The 21485-nt window shown below is 43.5% G+C and overlaps 2 protein-coding genes across 2 annotated transcripts in view; both read left to right on the top strand.

Moving 5' to 3' along the window:
• Positions 1 to 21485, top strand: part of LOC308089392 (major facilitator superfamily domain-containing protein 6-A-like) — a 278032-nt gene that overhangs the window by 78951 nt on the left and 177596 nt on the right. The gene's annotated exons all lie outside the window — the stretch shown is intronic.
• LOC308088288 (uncharacterized protein) lies at positions 924 to 14235 on the top strand (the record flags this gene model as incomplete). Its single annotated transcript, XM_080432689.1, has 4 exons — positions 924 to 1150; positions 4980 to 5081; positions 12714 to 13242; positions 14226 to 14235. Exons 1-4 carry the CDS (start codon positions 1078 to 1080, stop codon positions 14233 to 14235), a joined length of 714 nt encoding a protein of 237 aa, XP_080288815.1. The 5' UTR covers positions 924 to 1077.

Raw genomic sequence — 21485 nt, 5'->3', positions numbered from 1 at the left:
TGTGATGTGATAGCAAATTAAAGCATATGGAAAACACTATAGTGCATGCACACACAAGATGTTTCATTATTATGCTATATGGTTAATCGATTATTATCAGGAAGGTGAAACATACGCTATGATCGCCAAATATTACTACATTTTGGATGTGTGGAAGACACACACTGGAGAAAAACCTCTCCACTGTAGACATTGTGTCAAGAGATTCAGTGGGTTAGGCAATCTAAAGACCCCTGAGCTTATCCTCACTGGAGAAAAATCTCCATTGTAAACATTTTGACAAGAGTTTCAGTTAGTCAGGAGGTCAGCTGAAGAGACACCAGTATGTCCACAATGGAGAAAAATCATTCCACTGTTAACATTGTGGGAAGAGTTTTGATGGGTTAGGTCACCTTAAGTTACACCAGTGTATCCACACACGCACACACACACACACACACACACACACACACACACACACACACACACACACACACACACACACACACACACACACACACACACACACACACACATGCTTGTGTATTCCTAGAATAATCACTACCTGACAACTTGCTGTTCTACTGTGCAATGTTCTACTGCCCTCTGCTGGTGGTAGATCACAATCACTGTGAAACCATGTCCACTCCAGATGAAACTGCAACTAAACCACTAGAAGAAAAATAAAAAATAAAATATAGAATATTCAATATTATATTCTTATTTTGTCAACTTGGGGATAAGTCCTGGGTTCACCAGTATGCCCTGAGTGATGTTCTAATAAGTGTGTTCGTGGGGCTAGCAATCTGCGGGAACACAACAAGACTTAAGTGTGTGTTTCAACCCGGACGAGAGAAAGGGAGGGACACGGGTCTGGTGCCTGTCCGTCCCTCTATTTCGTCCGGGTTGAAACACATCCACCAGGTTTGGGACAGAGACAAACAAACGTGATACAGAGAATATCATTGTGTTATAATATTATATGTGTAGTGAACAAACCTTTGTGTATAACCTGTGTTAGAGTGACAAGCTGCACGTTGTTGTGACAACAGGAGTAATTTCCACACAAAGGCAAAGACTGTTTGATATTTGGTGAAGATGAACTCTCCTCCAGACTCAACCAGTGACATTTCTATTAAACAGGAGGAACCTGAAGACCATCCACTCCTCAGTAAGTTTCATGTGCTCTCTCTCTCTCTTTCTTTCACTTTTTTGGTTACGTTTAAGGGCTGCCCCCCCCCCTCCCAGTAATGCCCGTATTTCTCCAAACATGTACAAATGCGAAATATAAGGTGATTACCCGCTTGCCCCAAATGTTAACTAGGTGTCCGGTGTGTTTTTGGTAATGTATTAGTCCATATTTTTCAATAAAGAAGTGTTTGAATCCCGTTTGTGGACGATTCTGTCGGAAGTTCCCAATGGACGGTAGGTAAGGGGCGCATCCGGTGAAAGCCAGAATTACACTCAATGTAAACAGGTAGTAAACGAGGGGGGGGGGGCGGCGTTCGGCCACAGACGGGATTAAAACACTACTGTATTGAAACTTATGGACTGATACATTGCACAAACACGCCGGACACCTAGTTAACATTTGGGGCAAGCGGGTAATCACCTTATATTTTGCATTTGTACATGTTGGGAGAAATACGGGCATTACTGGTGACGTTCCAGAAAAAACTGGAGGGGTGTTAGTTAAGACTCTAGATACGAAAGTAAAAGTCAGACTCAATAAAACATCTGATTGATTGATTGATGTACTTTATTTAGTAAGACATGTGAACAACAGTACATGGAGGTACAGATTCACAATACAAGGTCTACTAAACTGGAAGGCTCATAAAGCACTAGGCTTGTTTAAAATGAGGTCCCCACGCACACAAATGATGATGAAATATAAGAGACAGACAGATATACACACTACTATACAGAACGTCATACACTTACAGGTTACTGGTATGAAAAATAAAAAATATTTACAAGAGAAAAAAGAGGAGGGGTTAGGTTATGACTTTGACAGGGGCCATTTTCGAATTGTAGCCTCCTGACGGTGTTTCTTTAGTGCCGCTTTCAGACAATAGTGGGCGCTGCACAGGAGACGGCTCCGCGAGGCAACACTTTGAACATACGCACGCGTTCAGGGAGACCTCCTCTACAACACCACACTCTCCGCTAAGCCGGACAGGGCTCAAATAAAAAGTGGCGGGCTCAAAAACATGATGTCCTATCGTTGCTCACGGAACTTTCTTTAGGGCAGTGAGTAGGGTTTTACACTCCTTATGGCCTCTACACACTGCCCGACATTTGAAATGGTCGGCGATTGAACAGATCGTTAAGCATTTCACATTGCACGAGTTTCTCTCTTGAAATCGGGCTAAATATATCGTTGTGATTCTCTCACGATAGATTGGTCGCCGACAGGGGTTCACTGATTACAAGATATTTCACCACGATGTGATCCCGACCCAATACATACATTTGTTTTTATTCCAAACGTCTCACGAAAACGTGAAAGGCTCCCGTGATATATGCGCGAGACCGAGACGGGACGCTAATGATTGGCATTAAATAATTCTCAATTTCTCTCTCTCTCTCACTCTCCCTCTCTGAAACAAACGTTTCAAAACAAAAGTCAACCAGAGTCCAATTCAGATCAGAAGCAGTGTTGCCGTGTCCACTTATTATAAGCGAGTTTCTTGTAAAAAAAAATATTGGTGGTTGCGTTTCTTTTTAGCTTATTTCCAAAGTGTAGTTGCTTATTTGGCTTTATTTCTTAATGTTGCTTTTTTTCTTTGAAAATAGTTGCGACGCGTTGTGAGCTATTTTATTTGTATATAGGTTTAAAGTGCTCATGTGGCCTATAGTTTGTTGGGCTTGTTTTCATAGACCTGGTTGCTTATTTCTCACGCAAAACCTGGCAATACTGTTCAGACATACGTGCGTCACACACACACACACACACACACACACACACACACACGCACACACACGCACACACACGCACACAGCTCTCTCTCTCTCTCTCTCTCTCTCTCTCTCTCTCTCTCTCTCTCTCTCTCTCTCTCTCTCTCTCTGTGTCTGCAAGCCCTATTCCTCAAACAGCCCCATCGTCGTGCAGGATCGCTCACTCTATCAATCTGTTTATCATGTTTAAACTAATACAGCAGGACTGGACTGTCTACGGTAATATTGCGGTTCTATGCGGGAGGACTAGCCACGGTGCGTCTCTGTTGTATTAGACTCAACAGTGAATCATGCTGATAATAAAATAGTTTTCCCACCAGCTACCTCGCTGGCTGGTACTGTGCTTTGATTGGCTGTAGCACGGCTCTCATGGGGTCCGACAAGCCCAAATATCCAACATGGTAGAAAAGTAAAAATTATCGGGAACTGCTCGCCGAGCGCAATTTATCGGGGTGTTTCTTCTCGGAGTACCTTACACACTGCGAGATCAACACCTCGCCGAGGAACGCCCGATCTGGACTGAGATCGGTGGTTTTCTCTGCGATCACCAAAAAATATCCCCGAGAGCCTTATCGGGTCAAATGTCGGGCAGTGTGTAGAGGCTATTAATCTACGACTATCTATGATAGTCTTGATCTAAGGCTAGCATGACGTCATGAAACAAAAGCACCTCCAGCCATGAAAGCCTGAAATTCCTGGTTAAAGTGTGGTATTAACTGAACAGTGATTGTGGGGTGGGTGCAGAAGGAAGGATGGGATGCATGGCGGCAGAAACATTAAAATCACATTCGGCTACTTTCACCTTATTCACTTTAGACCATGATTTGCATTGCAGGAGTCCTTCTTTTGATATTTTCTTCCAGATACAAGAAGAGTGGTGATAAAGAGTGGGTACCTCGATAATTGCTATTTCATCCAAAATTTTAAAACATTAAATGTTTGAAGAATTGTGCTTAAGTAGTGTAAAGTATACATGATGTGAACATGCATGCCATGGTACGTCATTAGCCGTAGAATACGACTCTCGTAGACGTATTTATGATTCTGACATTTTCAATCTACGAGAGTTGTAGGGTAGATCCCCCATGGACAACTGGACTTTCAGCTCCTAGCCCGTAGATCTCTAAACATGTACAAATGCAAAAAAAAGGTGCTTACCCCCACGCTCCAAATGTTAACTCTTTCTACGGAGTAGTGGTGAAATGTAATAATCCATATTTTTCAATAAAGAAGTGTTTTAATGCCGTCTGTGGCCGATTCTGTCGGAAATTCACAATGGGCGATAGTGACGAAGCGCATCCGGAAATACAAACAATTTAAACAGGAAGTTAACGAGGGGAGAAGACAGACGGCGTTAAAACACTTCTTTATTGAAAAATATGGATTATTACATTGCACTACTACACCGTAGAAAGAGTTAACATTTGGGGCGTGGGGGTAAGCAACTGTTTTTTTTTTGCATTTGTACCTGTTTGGAGATCTACGGGCTTGGAGCTGACAGTCCAGTTGTCCATGGGGGATCTACCCTACGACTCTCGTAGATTGAAAACGTCATAATCATAAATACGTCTACAGGAGTCGTATTCTACGGCTAGTACGTCATTATCAGACTTAAATTTACCCTTCAACTTCGTGTTTATGCGTAAAATGATTGGATATTCAGGTTTTGTCACAATTGTAGAAATATTAGACCTGAATTGTCAAATGTTCAATCGTGCTCTAATCATGTATACTTTGCAATATATAAATATATACAAATATTCAAAATATTGCATTTCTTTACATTTTGGACAGAATAGCCAATTTTACATCGAGGTGCCCACTCTTCCTTGATGCCCACTCTTCCTGTTACTCATTTTCCCTTGTGTAATCTTACGCGTGATTATTTCCATAGAATGAAGTCTCAATCTTTGCACAGAGGATTCATATTTTGGAAAGTTGGCGTTGGCCATTTTGCCTTTCATTCTGCAAATAGTTATTGTTGACACCACTGCTGGGTCTCCAGTTATTAAAGTCATTATTCAATTGTTTCATTTCAGACCAGTGTGTGGAGTCCAGACTGCAGGTGAAGATGAACTCTCCAGACTCAGCCAGGGACATTTATATTAAACAGGAGGAACCTGAAGACCACCCACACCTCGGTACGTATTTTCACTATTGATAGTATTGGCAAAAAATACCATGACAATAATAATATCCAGATATTATAGGACCACAATGGAAACAAGTCCCCAGGACTTTTTGTGCCTTTTAGCCTAAGGGCCCTATTTTCGCCGGTGCCTTGCCCATTATCCCTAAACCTCTTTGCTATTTTTTACTATTTTTAATGAAACAGAAGCACATCCACACATGAAAGCCAGAAATGCCTGGTTAAAGTTTGGTAGTAGTTGAAAACTATGAAAACGGATTTGTATGGCATCTCTGTAGGAGGTGAGAGGTCTAGAAATGGGTCTGTGAGTCTGATCTGTGTGAGATAACAGATATTTGACAAGCTTCTTGATTTGCGGTCCCTATGCTGGGGGGGGGGGGCATTTGCTGAAATTAACATTTGGGGAATAAAAACAGATCTAAAAGCACACAATGCATCACAAAAGATTTAGTGTAGAGGGAAAAAAGAGAGGACCAAGTACAGAGTCGACCCTGCTCAACATTAGTAATAGTTCACTTAGTATTTTTCTCACAGTTTCAGAGAATATCCGTGGTCGTAATGGGGACATAGTTAGATGCCAAAAATATATATAATTGTTGAAGTTTTACATCAATCTTAATTACAAACAAAAACAACATGAGATTACATCGGCGGGTAAGTAGGTAGCCTTGAGAACCAATTATTCCTGTGCCATGTGGCCCATAGGGCAGGAGCTTATCTCCTGTTTCTGTGGCGTGAGGTGGCTTGATGTACAAGTATATCCCCCAGCCATGATGTACAAGTACAACCTCTGGACATGATGCAAGCATGTTGCAAGGACTTTCCCCAATCCAACCATTGATGCTGAGTGCCAAGCGGGGAGACATTGAACAGGGATTGAACCCGGACCTCCCAATCTCTGGGCGGAAACTCCAACCAATTTTAACACAATCTGGGAACCCATCGTTAAATAAAAAGGAAAAACAGCATCCCAGCGTTTTTCACTTTTGCATTTGACTCTGGGGGGAGTGATTAAATAGACAGACGATGAGTGGGTTTGGACATGCCCTCAGCCCTCCACTTCCGGTGATGCGCCTATGTTTTCATTCCCACTAACAATATTTCTCCACGGAACACTAACACCATTTCTCCCAAAGAACATGGATTATTTTGGTTATAAGCCCACTTGTTTCTATGATAAAAGAACAAGTTAAAATGTTACTAACTTTCCGTGGTTTTGTCGGCTCCGAGGACGCTATTGTTGAATGAGTTTGGGTTTGTTTCGAGTGGGAAGCGAACGCACAGATGTAAATCCCGCCCACTACATTTTATTTAGTAAAGCGCAGCTTGTTTCCTCATCTGAAGGCACGCCCACTTGTAGTTCAACGCTCACACGTTCTCCCGACAGATTCAGTAGCGCAGCTCTGAATCTGTTTTTGAGATTCATTTTAACATAATTATAATAAGCACATGTCAAGTTGTCTTTCAAACAGCTATGATTCATAATTATGCTACTAAATTGTGCTACTATGTTGAATCTGAACAAAGAGGATGGCCTAATGGTGAATTATTAATTACGTTATAAACAGTACATTAAATGTTTGCAAAAATGTTTGAGGTGAGAAATAGCCAATGCAGTCACATACACTTTATTTGGCACTGCCTTGTTGCAGTGTGCAACTCAACGCGTTTAGATCACATACTTTAAATCACATATGTGCACTGTGTGATTAACAACATTAAAAATTGCATATCTTCAACAATTTCCAGATTTCAGTGCAGTGGCTGATTAGTGGATGGGCTCCAGGTGTGACCAATGCCACTTACCTAGTGGCTGTAGAACCTGGACAGGGTAGTACACTCCCTCTATCACCTCCCCCAGTCTGAGCTTGACTGACAGCTCAGTTTTCCCTGGCCTGCCACATCCCCCCCCCCCCCCCCCACCAGCTCCAGGCAGAGGCTAGGAGCGTCCACAAAACAGCAGTCCTCTCTCCTGGACAGGGCATCTGCATTCCCATGGGCTTTGCCAGACCTGTGCTCAAAATGAAAATGAAAGTTTTGCAGGACCAAAAACCATCGTGTGACACGTGCATTATTGTCCTTGGCCATTGACATCCACTTTAGGGGTGCATGGTCTGTTACTAGAGTGAATTTACGTCCTAACAGATAATATCGTAGTTTGTGTAATGCCCACTTAATTGCCAGACACTCCTTCTCTACGGTAGAGTAATTTAGTTCATGTTTTTGCAACTTACGGCTGTTATAGGTGACAGGGTGTTCCTCCCCACCTTGGACTTGGGTCAGCACCGCTCCTACTCCCGTCCCAGAGGCATCAGCTTGGACAATGAAAGGTTCTTTAAAGTTTGGTGTCCTCAGAACCGGCTCTGTGCAAAGGGCCTTCTGAAGGGCGGCAAATGCTCCCTCCGCTTCAGCAGTCCAGAGGACATGATGCGGACCGTTTTTCCTTGTCATCTCATGTAGGGGGGCTGCATATGGTAGCAAAGTGCGGTATAAAACATTGATACTATCCTACTAAGCCTAAGAATGTTTTTACCTTACCTTTAGTGGTGGGTTTAGGCCAGGTTTGAACCACGTCCACCTTCCGGTGCTGGGGTTTTACACTGCCTCTTCCGATAGTGTAACCCATGTATTAGGCCTCCTCTAGGCCCAGGTGGCATTTTTGGGGGTTTGCCGTCAGGCCAGCTCGTCGCAAGGCGCCCAGGACGGCCCTCAGGTGGCCTAGATGGGAAGCCCAGTCCCGGCTATGTATGATTATGTCATCCAAGTAGGCCGCTGCATACTCACGATGCGGCCGGAGTATTCGGTCCATCATTCGCTGGAACGTTGCTGGCGCCCCATGGACCCCAAAAGGCAGGACCCTGTAGTGGTACAGACCATCGGGGGTAGAAAAGGCAGTCTTCTCCCTGGCGGCTTGAGTGAGGGGTACCTGCCAGTACCCCTTGGTGAGGTCCAGGGTGGATATGAACCGGGCAGGACCTAAACACTCAATTAGCTTGTCGACCCTGGGCATCGGGTAGGCATCAAAGTTGGATATCTCATTTAGTTTCCTAAAGTCATTGCAGAACCTCTAACTGCCATCTGGCTTTGGAACTAGGACAATGGGGCTGGACCAGGCAGTATGAGACTCTTCAATTACACCTAATTCCAGCATCTTTTTGACCTCCTCTCTGATGGTCTCCCTCTTAGCCTCTGGAATGCGATCCGGCCGCAGCCTCACCTTCTTTCCTGGCTCTGTGACGATGTCATGCTGAATTACCTTGGTGCGCCGTGGCAGGTCGGAGAACACGTCTTTAAACTGGCTGGACAGCTCGGTCAGATCTTGCCGGTGGGCCGGGGCCAGTTGGGGGCCGAGAGGTACCTGTGAGGGATCAGAGCCTAGGACCTCGACAGTCAATGATGGCATGGGAAGACAATCTTGGGGGTGCCACTTTTTCATAAGATTGACATGATAGATTTGACAGGTTTTTCTCCTCCCAGGTTGTCTCACCTTGTAGTTGACCTCCGTGACCTTCTCGACTACCTCATAGGGCCCATGCCACTTGGCCAGGAATTTGCACTCGGCGGTTGGGACCAAGACCAATACCAGCTCACCGGACCGGAACTCCCTTATTTGGGCGTTCCGGTTGTAGACACAGGCTTGAGCTTGTTGGGCCTGCTGCATATGTTGGCGCACCAGAGGCCAGATTTTACCCATCCTCGCTTGTATCTGGTCCACATACTCTGGTCCCTGCTCCTCTTTGGCCAGATCGAGCATGCCCCTGGGTCTCCGTCCATACAGCAACTCAAACGGTGAAAAGCCTGTGGAAGCTTGGGGTACCTCTTGGATGGAAAACAACACAAAAGTGAATAGTTGGTCCAAATTTTTCCCATCGACAACTTTTCTCAGCATTTGTTTTAGGGTTGATTGAAACGTTCAACGAGACCATCCGTCACTGAGTGGTAGACGGACGTTCTTATCTGCCTCACCTTCAGCAACTTGTACATCTCCTTCATCACCCGAGACATAAACCAGCTCCCTTGGTCTGTCAGGACCTCTTTGGCAATGCCGACCCGACTGAAGAGAAGGAACAGCTCTTTGGCCACAGATTTAGCGTTCGCCGTGCATAACGGTATTGCCTTAGGGTAGCGAGTGGCGTAGTCCAGGAGGACCAGGATGTACCGATGTCCTCTACTGGACTTCGGTAGGGGACCTACTATATCCACGGCTATTCTTTCAAAGGGGGTGTCAATTATGCAGAAGGAGCGAGTGCATTCTCCGGCAGCGGCAACAGCCGCGGAACGTCCGCGGAACTTCCGGTGGAGGAGCGGCAGCTCCCGGCAGTGACTGCCGGCGGTGGAGCGTCAGCTGCCGGCGGAGCAGCGGAACTGCCGCGGAAACTGCCGGTGGAGGAGCGGCAGTCGCGGAACTGCCGGTGGAGGAGCGGCAGTCAACTTATTTTTCCGCCGATAAAGTATAGTTTTGGACCATGACGGAGCCGCGCCGAATCAGCAGACCTTGAGGCCAAGGAGTCGCGCCCGAGCGCCTCCAGGCGCGAGTGCCCGCGACGACCGGCCGATGGTCTGCTATTCGACTAAGCGGCGTCCGAGTTATGTACCGATAGGCACAGAATCGTAAATAATATCCACCCCCAAATGCGCCCCCAACATATGTGAATGGGCTAGGTACAGTACTTTGGGGATATAGCATTTAGGCACTAGCAACTGTTCAACCAGGCCTACCCCCACCTTAACCACCCTATACAAAAGTTATTTTTTCACCGCAAAATGTGGAAAAGTGACATCACTCACCCCTTCCACAGGTTTCCCCTTTACCATGGCCACATTCTGTCTGGCGTGCTCCAGGTTGGGGTCTTCTAATTGGGCAGTCCCGAACTGCCCCCGGCGAGACCCCTTTTCTTCTTCAGCAAGGGGGAATTCTGAGAAAGCTTCAGCAAAGTTTTCGTCTGATGAGGACAGGTCGGGCTCTGCATCTCCTCCCCCCTGGGTCTCTGCTGGGGCAGAGAAAGCTTCGGAAACCACTTCATCCGACGAGGTTCCATCTGGTCCTGCGTCCTCACTCCCCTGGGTCTCTGCTCCCGTTGAAAGCGGAACACCGGTAAGAGCAGCACAGGCATGCATCCGCTTGACGTTCTGGGTGCGGCGGGGTGTTTTCTTCACACCACTTCTCTTGGGGATCGCACTCCTACGCCCCCACAACCGTCAAAATATGAGGCAGTCTCGCCCTATTAGTACTGGGACCGGAAGATTTTCCTCGACCCCGGCCCAGACCTCAAAGGAGCCCCTGGTTGTCTGTACCTAGATGTGGGCAGTGGGATAGTTTCGTGAGTCTCCATGGACACAGGATGCGGGGATAGGGGGGCCCGGGGGGCCATTCACCAGCTCGGGCCGGACGAGGGTCAAATAACTTCCGGAATCCAATAAGGCCTCTGCATCCCGGTTTCCTATTCTGACGGGGAGCTTGGGTGCGTCAGTGCCCTTATGGGCCCAGCACGTGGTGAGATAGCTACTGCCCTTCTGTTGAGAATCCGGGGAACCCTCAATGGGCATGGATTCCTCATTACCTGGACAGCTCCAGGACAGATGGCCCTCCTGGCCACAGGTGAAGCACCTTCGTCGCTCACGGGTCCCTGAAGGTGGCCGCTCTGCTGGTGACCGGGGTGGTATGTCGTTTGGCGTCCGCTGGTAAAGCTCTGACACACCGGTCCAGAACGATTCTGTCAACCACCGGGGGGCCCTCCCCCGAGACCACCCAGGCTCGGGTCAGCCACATCAGTGCGGAGATCTGTGGGCAAACGGCAGTGGCTGGGTCATAAACCCAGGCGTGGAAGCGTTGAGCCCTGGTTTGGAGGTTATGCCCATAGGGGGCCAAGATGGCCAGCTTCAGTTTATCGTAATCATTGACTTCAGTGATGAGGCGGTCCCGGTAGGCCTTCTGGGCTTCCCGGGTAAGAAACAGGGCCAGTATGCCTGCTCACCTCCCCCTAGGCCACTGCTCTCTTCCTGCTGTTCTCTCGAACACCTCGAGGTACGCCTCAATGTCATCTTCAATGGTTTGTTTGGTAAGAACCTTACTAGGGTCCGTCAGAGTCTCTTGAGTCAAATGTTTGCCCTGCTTGGTCATCACCTGCTGTAAGGCCAGGATACCCTGGGATTGCTGGGCCTGGTTCTGGATGAGCTGGGCTAGGGCGTTCTCCATAATGCAGCGTCACCCTCACTAAGTACCTGTTTTACTGTTTAACTTTCGCTGGACCTAGGCTACCCGTATTCTCCACCAAATGTGGCAACCCGGGGGTGGTGGAGATAAGTTTCACCATAAAACAGGAGGCTCAGAGTCAGTTTGCAGAATATAGATTTATTCAATAAAGTGAGGGGAAAAGAGGGATGGATCACAACTGAGGTTCTTCCCGGCTGGGGTCTTTGTCCTCCCTGAGCGTGACACGCTCTTGTCTTGTCATTTCCTTCTTACCAGTCTCTTACTGGTAGAGCAAGAGGTCCTTCCTCCTTGCTGTCTGGCATGAACTCACACACCCGGCGGTTTGGGGCTGGTTATATAAGGTCCAGCTGGCTGATTAGTGGATGGGCTCCAGGTGTGACCAATGCCACTTACCTAGTGGCTGTAGAACCTGGACAGGGTAGTACACTCCCTCTATCACCTCCCCCAGTCTGAGCTTGACTGACAGCTCCGTTTTCTCTGGCCTGCCACAATACATACATACATACATACATACATACATACATACATACTGTACGTAAAGACAAATCCAGTTGTAAATGGCTTGGCCTACAGCCTAACTTACTCCAAAAGCAGAGCTCACATATGAAGTAGTCATGTATATTATTGATTCAAATTAAAGGTAGGGTAAGTGATTTTCTTTGTTTAAAATAAGTGTTAAATAGCTCTATATTCTGATAGTACTCATTGCTATAGAGTGTTTGTTCAGTAAAAGGAGTCTCCTTGTCTCTCCAGCTCTTTATAAAACAGAAAATGCATTTTCGTTTCAGTTTCAGTTTCATTTCCAATTTTATCCAATCAGGATAGAGAACTCAATCAGGATATAGATTAAACAAGTGAAATTGGAAGTGATGACACTAAGAAATGAGCAGGCAAAATTGGAACTGGAACACTATAAAAATGAAGCTTGAAAATGGGTACTTTCTCCTGATTGGCTGAGATTTTGACACCTACCGGAAAATGTATTTTCTGTTTATTAAAGAGCTGGAGAGACGGGGAGACTTCTGTTACTGAATATACACTCTATAGCAATTATTACTATCAGAATATAGTGCGTTAACCTTTTAACAAAATACTTTTTGTTTTAACCCAAAAATATCACTTACCCTACCTTTTAAGTATTTGTTCTCAACATTATTCATTTGTTTGATAAAATAACTAAATGTATCGATTCAGGTTACTTTTTTAAATATGTATTTAGCTAGAATCTTGCTGAAACTTTGAAGCCTGATTCTGAGTTTCCAGAACCACCTGTAACAAGTTACAACCTGTACTCATTTAGTAACTGGTCTTAGTAGGTAATAGTTTTGTACATTGGCCATGATAGATAGAAAAATAGATTTACATTTTAGGAACCCAGTGTTAACTATTGTGTTATTTTTCTGCTCCTAGACATCCTGCACATGGATGTGTGTAAAGAGGAGGTTTCGCCTGAACAGCAGAGAAGCCCCTGTCTGCTCCAGGAGGAACCAGAGCCTCCACATATTAAAGAGGAACAGACGGAGCTACTTCAAAGACCAGAGGAGCCTGTTGGGTCAATGTTGACATTACTAGCAGTGAAAGGTGAAGTTGATGAAGACATCTCTTCACACTGCTCTGAAATTGAAGTTGAACTTGAATCTGACACTGAAGTCACTGAAGACAGTGATGATTGGGGGGAGACAAGTGGAGGTGTCCACACTGGAGAAAAACCTTTCCAGTGTAAACTGTGTAACAAGCGTTTCATTAAGTCATCTTACCTGAATAGACACGAGCATATCCACACTGTAGAAAAACCTTTCCACTGTAAACATTGTGACAAGAGTTTCAGTCGGTCAGATACCCTGAAGACACACCAGCGTATCCACACAGGAGAAAAATCTTTCCACTGTGAACATTGCGACAAGAGTTTTACTAAGTCATCTGAACAGAAGAGACACCAGTATGTGCACACTAAAGAAAAACTTTTCCACTGTAAACATTGTGACAAGTGTTTTAATCAGTCATTTAGCCTGAAGATACACCAGCGTATCCACACTGGGGAAAAACCTTTCCACTGTCCACACTGTAACAAGAGTTTTAATCAGTCGTGTGACCTGAAGAGACACCAGCGTATCCACACTGGAGAAAAACCTTTCCACTGTAAACATTGTGACAAGAGTTTCAGTGATTCAGGTTCCCTGAAGACACACCAGCTTATCCACACAGGAGAAAAACCTTTCCACTGTAAACATTGTGGCAAGAGTTTCAGTCGGTCAGGTCACCTGAAGATACACCAGAATGTCCACAGTGGGGAAAAACCTTTCCACTGTAAACATTGTGACAAGAGTTTCAGTCGGTCAGGTTCTCTGAAGAGGCACCAGCGTATCCACACTGGTGAAAAACCTTTCCACTGTAAATATTGTGACAAGCGTTTCAATCAGTCATTTCACCTGAAGATACACCAGCGTGTCCACAGTGGGGAAAAACCTTTCCACTGTAAACATTGTGACAAGAGTTTCGTTGTGTCATCTGATCTGAAAATACATCAGCGTGTTCACACTGGAGAAAGACCTTTCCACTGTGAACATTGTGACAAGAGTTTCACTCAGTCAGGTTCACTGAAGACACACCAGCGTATCCACACAGGATAAAAAACCTTTCCACTCTAAACATTGTGACAAGAGTTTCAATCGGTCTGGGTCTCTGAAGATGCACCAGCGTATCCACACTGGTGAAAAACCTTTCCACTGTGAATATTGTGACAGTCACTTAAGTGTTCTGAAAAGACATCAGTGCATTCACACCAAAGGGGGGGGGGGGGAAATAAAACACTTTCCAATATAAATCACCTCACTGGGAGTATCAAATTAAATAGCTATGTTGTCAGGGAGTTGGATAGAGAGGCTCAGATATCATGTACATTTATACTGCTCCTGTCAACAGTTTCCATTAGGACTTGGCTTTTGGAGTCATTCCCCAGCTCTTTTGTTTTGTATCCGTTTATGATAACGGTAACTTTCTTTCTTTTTTTACCTAGAGGTATTGCAAATTATTTTGGTGTTATTAATTTTTTACTATGTAAACCATATCAACTGTATAAGGTAGAACTGTTTTACTAGAATGTTATAGTTTTTTATATTATGATTTATTTTTTCTGTGTTCTATTACATGCCCAATGAATGGGGCACTATTTCAATTATTTTACTTATTAAATATCAGTTAACTCAGGGAAACAATGTTTTGCATGCAGTTTTTTTATGAATTATGGCAGTATTTGTTACAATTAATTGGATGGCTATGTTAATTATTTAGTTGTATTACATTATTACATTGTGATGTGATAGCAAATTAAAGCATATTGAAAACACTATAGTGCATGCACACACAAGATGTTTCATTATTATGCTGTATGGTTAATGGATTATTATCAGGAAGGTGAAACATACGGTATGATCTCCAAATATTACTACATTTTGGATGTGTGGAAGACACACTGGAGAAATCTAAAGACACCTGAGCTTATCCTCACTGGAGACAAATCTCCATTGTAAACATTTTGACAAGAGTTTCAGTTAGTCAGGAGGTCAGCTGAAGAGACACCAGTATGTCCACAATGGATAAAAATCATTCCACTGTTAACATTGTGGGAAGAGTTTTGATGGGTTAGGTCACCTTTAAGTTACACCAGTGTATCCATTCCACACACACACACACACACGCACACGCACATTCACACAGGGTTAGACAGTTCATGAGCACCTAAGAGTACATATTTATTTTTGTGTAATGTGTCATATAATCCCATATGGGATGGGCCAAAACGGTGGCATGACACGAAAATAAAAATGTCATTCATTCATTCATTCATTCATTCATTCATATAGCACCTTCTCCTCCACATAGTCTCTGTTTCAGCATTTATAGGCAGTTTGTCTAGACAAACTGCCTATAAAAGCTGAAACAGAGCAATATTTAGCAAGTTGTTTGGCTTTGCTTTTTGTCATGCCAGCGATTCTCAAGCCACTGGTGGTCAGTTTATATACTGTACATGGCCCAGGCTTCCAAATATGAGGATACAGAATCTACATCTGTACCCAAGGTTTGTTATGATTCTAAGTAATGGTTGGCACTTAGAATGTTTATCTTGGACAGCCTGGGGCCTGTTCCTCAAAAGGTGAATTAGAGCTAAAGCCTGGCTTTACCACCTATCCTGGCTTAATTTAGCCAGGATTAGAGCTGAGTCGGTTCCTCAAAAGGTGAATTATCTTGAAGATTAGTTTAGCCAGTTCACCCTGGCTAAGTTTAGCCTTATCCGATTCCTCAAAAGAGAATTGAAGCAAGCCTAGCTTAGTTACCATGGCAATTTTAAGTTTTTCCACAGTTAATTCAACACATGTGTTTGAATATGGACTCATTTTAATGACCTTGCATTCAAATAAAATGAAATAAATACAATAAGATATAATCAATTTAATTATATTACTGAAATAGTGTGTGACCATGAATCATAATTGTTTCACAATGACTCATGTGATATGTCATTGTCACTCTGTTAACACTATAGTTCATATTGTTGTTAGATGTTTGATAATATATATATATTTTTCTTTAAATATTATAAAAAATGTCTAACACATACATATACATATACACAAATATATATATATATATATACATATATATATACAAATCTCTACCAAAGTGGTCTTGCAAATGTGGGGTTATTGCGTGTCTCGTCCCGTACCCCGTCCCCCGCTCATCCCGTCGCGGTCAACCCCCCCGTCCCCCCGTCCCGTCCCGTGCCGTGCGTCCCGTTGCAGCCCCCGTCGCAGTACACCACCCCCCCCGTCCCGTCCCGTCCCGTCCGTCCTGTTGCCCGTCCGTTGCAAACACACACACACACACACACACACACACACACACACACACACACACACACACACTCTGTGTGTGCTTGCAATACTTTGCCACGCTTTCTCCCTGGATCTATTTATTGCGGTCGCGTTTCCTTTTCTGTTGATAACATGTTTCACTTCCTCATATGCTTGCATGAGCTGCTGCTGTTCGGCCACAGAGAAAAACGCTGCTCGAGTTTTGTTCCCCGCTGCCATGATTGGTCAAGTTCAAGGAATCTGCGCTCGAGTTCATGGTCTTTTATAGAAATAAGTCGCCGGCGAATCGCCGCCCATTCAGCCTAGCTTCATTATCCTGGCTGGACACAGTCTGGCTTGACATAGCCTAGCTCGACAAAGTTGCTCCTTTTCAGCCTGGCTTGGCGTCTGAGGAACGGAATAAACGAGGCTTTTCGGACCCGACTTTGTCAAGCCTGGATTTGGCTTAAGGCCAGGCTTTTTTAATTCACCTTTTGAGGAACAGGCCCCAGGTCCATGTACAAATCAAAAATACAGCCCACGGAACACCTCCAGAATCAGGACCTCCTTTTGACTGGTGTCAACAAAAACAACAACATGTGTATGAAGGATGCTAGCAAAGACATCACAAGCATAACCAAACCAATCTGGTAACACACTTGAATGTTTATACATCGCTGCACTAGATGGCATAGATATTTTAACTGCATCAGACACTACATACAGTATGTCAACAATACGGTTGTGGCGAGCAATGTACACGTTTTTATATGCACTACATCCATTTGTGATGTGTGCAATGGATTCTAGATGTTGCTCAGAATCATTATGGTTTATACAGAGTGGAATATGGATGTCAGGATACCAGATTGACCGATTGCACGCACGCGTGTGCGCACACACACACACACACACACACACATTTGAAATATGTATTTATGTCCGCATAAACAGAAGTACAAGATGTACAAAGGACATAAACACTGCCAGTGCAGTCAGATAATGGGAAAACAGACAGTTACAAAGTGCATGTAAGGCAGAACATTGTTACATACAAAAACATTTTTGACATACTTGTCAAACACAGCGGACAACAATCATGGATAAAGGAAACAACGCCTCCTCCAAATTGAGCGGCTTCCAGGGTCCCCACGGTCATGAAATTCCTGGAAATATTTTGAAATAAAAATTAAAAAAATCCAGTACTGGAAAAGGTTTGGAATTGATCAAAGGTCCTGGAATTTATCAAGGGTCCTGGAAAAATATTTGGCTATGCATTGTTTTTGGCTATTGATTTTGTTAACACAAAACATTTTCATAAACATGTATAACATTACACAAAATATGTAACATAAGTAGTTTTTCGCCGAACGGGCTGTGTGATGGCAGCCTAATGTATGTCTCAATTGTTAGGTTGCACTGCATAGGGTGCCAGGTTGGTCACGTGATAAAAATAACAGAGCTACAAGCTCACAACGTGCTGCAGCGTGATGAGTAGTTAGCTTGTAGAGCTGTTCGTTTGTCACGTGGCACCAACCTGGCAACTTGTGCAGGTTGTGTGTTTGCTGTCCCAACAAACAATTGCGAGCAACATGTGAATAGTCGGTGAAGCGTAAACGAACGCAGTTAAAATATATCGGTTGAACTAGTAGTATGATCCACAATGCCAGGGAAATGTTTGTTTAATAATTTGTGGCTTACAAATGAATTTTAAATTCATAAATGGGGCAAATGCAAGGCAATATTATTTAAAAAAAATAAGTCATACGGATGCCATAATGAGTCTTGTATTCCAGTGAGCTATGCCCTAATTTTGCACGAAATTTTTAATGGAATTGTACCATTCTATATTCTATGCTTTATTTTTGCTGCACTGCCTATCTTTGGGCATTGTACATAGGAGTAAGAGACACATTATTGCGCTGAATGATTGTTATATAGGCCTGGAAATTGGGCTAAATATTCTGGAAAAGTTTTGGAAAAGTTTTGGAAATTCATTGCTAAAAATGTGTGGGGACCCTGGGCTTCCTATAATAGCTGATATTGAGCAGCAGTACCTTGCTAATTGTTTAGCCCTCCTTTTGGAGAGGCCGGCCATTTGAAGGCCCCTTACAACCAACTTGTGCACGTGCCCAGGCTACCAAAGATAAAAAACTAAAGTTTACATCTGTAGCCTAGCTGAGAGATGGTCTGCTCTATACTGATGATGGACCTGAAAATAGAAGAGATATATTTTGATATCAGATCCATCATCCACTATTCTGTCATGCCTACTTATGTAGAGTCCCCCGTATACATGGCACCCATTTAGGATGTGGGACATGGTTTCAGCTATTTGTTCATGACCATGATGTATACAGTGAGGAGCATGGTTGCCTGGAAACCAGATGGAGAGGTTAAGTTTAGATGGTAAAACCTGCAACCTCGCTTTCAGAGTAAAGACAACAATGCATTCGTCTAAAGCAAAAAAAATTAACACAGAGTGAGAGACAGAATGGTCCGCAGCAGGGAGACATGCTGGCTTCCGTTGCAGTCTTGGCTCAGTCCAATGTTGCCGCTGCCTTTGCTGTTGTGCCCATAAGAGGCGACCTCGGGCATTAGTCAGTGGGAGTTGGTTTTATTTTAAAAAATTGTGCTTAAGTAGTGTAAAGTATACATGATGTGAACATGCGTGCAATGGTACATCATTATCAGACTTAAATTTACCCTTCAACTTCGTGTTTATGCCTAAAATGATTGGATATTCAGGTTTTGTAGCAATTGTAGAAATATTAGATCGTAACTCTTTAACTGCCAGACTATATACAACTAAATAAGGCCCAGACTGCCAGCGATTTTTCGATTATCTTACCTTTTCAAGTAGTCACAGAATATTTATCTCCAGTATGATCGATCCCCTGAAGGTTGCTAATCACGGAGGGTTTCACTGCTGCAAAAAAAAAGCCATTGCGACCTCCCATTAACTTGTTATACGCCGTTAAAAATAGCATGTTACTTTACAATATATAAATATCCAAATACTGCATTTTTTAAAACATTTTGGACAAAATAGCCAATTTGACATCGGGTGCCCACTCTTCCTTGGTGCCCACTCTTCCTGTTACCCATTTTCCCTTGTGTAATCTTAAGCGTGATTATTTCCATAGAATAAGTCTCAATCTTTGCACAGACGATTCATATTTTGGAAAGTTGCCTTAGGCCATTTTGCCTTTACATTCTGCAAATAGTTATTGTTGACACCACTGCTGGGTCTCCAGTTATTAAGGTCATTATTCACTTGCTTCTTTTCAGACCAGTTTGTGGAGTCCAGACTGCAGGTGAAGATGAACTCTCCAGACTCAGCCAGGGACATTTCTATTAAACAGGAGGAACCTGAAGACACCTCAGTACGTATTTTCAGTATTATATGATAGTCTTGGCAAAAAAATTCATGACAATAATAATATCCAGATATTATAGGACCACAATGGAAACAAGTCCCCAGGACTTTTTGTGCCTTTTAGCCTAAGGGCCCTATTTTCGCCAGTGCCTTGCCCATTATCCCTAAACCTCTTTGCCATTTTTTACTATTTTTAAACACATTTTCAAATAGTGCAACTAGCAGATCTACATCGACACGTTGTGAGCTTGTAGATGTATTTGAACTATTTGGAACTATTTTATAAAAAATATCAAAGAAGTTTAGGGATAATGGTTAAGGCACCGGCGAAAATAGGGCCTTTTATGTTTTACTGTACCTCCGCGCTATATGCATTGTTTGACTAATGAAGTAATAAATCAACCGATCAATATGCATAGCCATCATTAAATATGCAATACAAAAGAAACACTGCACCACATTTTACATTTTTCTACAGAGTGGCCATAGGCCAAAGCATCTACAACAGGGTTTGTCTGTCACACAGCTCACAGCTCAAGCTGCCAAGTGCATGATGTCATGAAACAGAAGCACATCCACACATGAAAGCCAGAAATGCCTGGTTAAAGTTTGGTAGTAGTTGAACTACTATGAAAACGGACTTGTATGGCGCCTCTGTAGGAGGTGAGAGGTCTAGAAATGGGTCTGTGAGTCTGATCTGTGTGAGATAACAGACATTTGACAGGCTTTTCTAAGCTTCTTGATTTGTGGGGTGGCATTTGCTGAAATTAACATTTGGGGAATAAAAATCTACAAGCACAATGCATCACAAAAGATTTAGTGTAGAGGGAAAAAAGAGAGGACCAAGTACCGAGTCGACCCTGCTCAACATTAGTAATAGTTCACTTAGTATTTTTCTCACAGTTTCAGATAATATCCGTGGTCGTAATGAGGACATAGTTAGATGCCAAAAAATATATAATTGTTGAAGTTTTACATCAATCTTAATTACAAACAAAAACAACATGAGATTACATCGGCGGGTATGTAGGTAGCCTTGAGAACCAATTATTCCTGAGCCATGTGGCCCATAGGGCAGGAGCTTATCTCCTGTTTCTGTGGCGTGAGGTGGCTTGATGTACAAGTATATCCCCCAGCCATGATGTACAATAGGCCGTGGGCCGAGTGCTCCAATTCTGACTTTCATTGATCCCCACTCAGGAACTGCATTATTTTTTCAGGGTAGTCATATACAATTCTTATAAGTACTGCAACGAATGTTTCCAGCTTCGATTCGTGCACCAGAATAAAAGAGACCGATTAAAAAAACGTTTAAACAGGCAAATATGCAGGGCTACTAAGAATCTCCATGGCAACCAGGAAGAAAATATTATGCAAAACCGAAACTTCTGGTCCAAAAAGACTAAAATGAGCGTAAAACATAGATTTTCATAACGAACTTGCAACAGCTTTACTATAGGCTACTAATAGTTCATTAATAACTATTAGTATGGTTTTGCAGAATGTTTTCTTCCTGGTTGCCATGGAGATTCTTAGTAGCCCTGCATATTTGCCTGTTTAAAATTGCATTCTTTTTACATTCTCTTGACCAATAAAGAGCACATTTCAAGAGCATGTAAGACTAGAAAAGGTAGCCAAATAAATTGTTTGTATCAAATGCAGTCTATTACACTGAGGTTCAATAAACCTACTCACTACCAGTAACCTTGAATTCGACATTGCGAATTTCATGGATATATTCTGAACACTTTGCATCTCAACATTTGTACTAAAAAGAAGTACTTGAACTGCATCAAAAAGCATATATTCAGTAGGGTATGGTAACCAGTAGAGGTAGTACAAAAAGTTACTTTTTTAGAGTGATTTATTCAAAGTTAAGATATTACATAGTATCACATTGCAACAAACTGTGGCATTGATGGATGACATGCCATGAGGTCCTTGTCTGTGGCC

Source organism: Gymnoscopelus braueri, assembly GCF_963280865.1.
Source record: "Gymnoscopelus braueri genome assembly, chromosome: 7".
Classification (NCBI taxonomy): domain Eukaryota; kingdom Metazoa; phylum Chordata; class Actinopteri; order Myctophiformes; family Myctophidae; genus Gymnoscopelus; species Gymnoscopelus braueri.
This window is presented reverse-complemented; position numbering and strand designations above follow the sequence as displayed.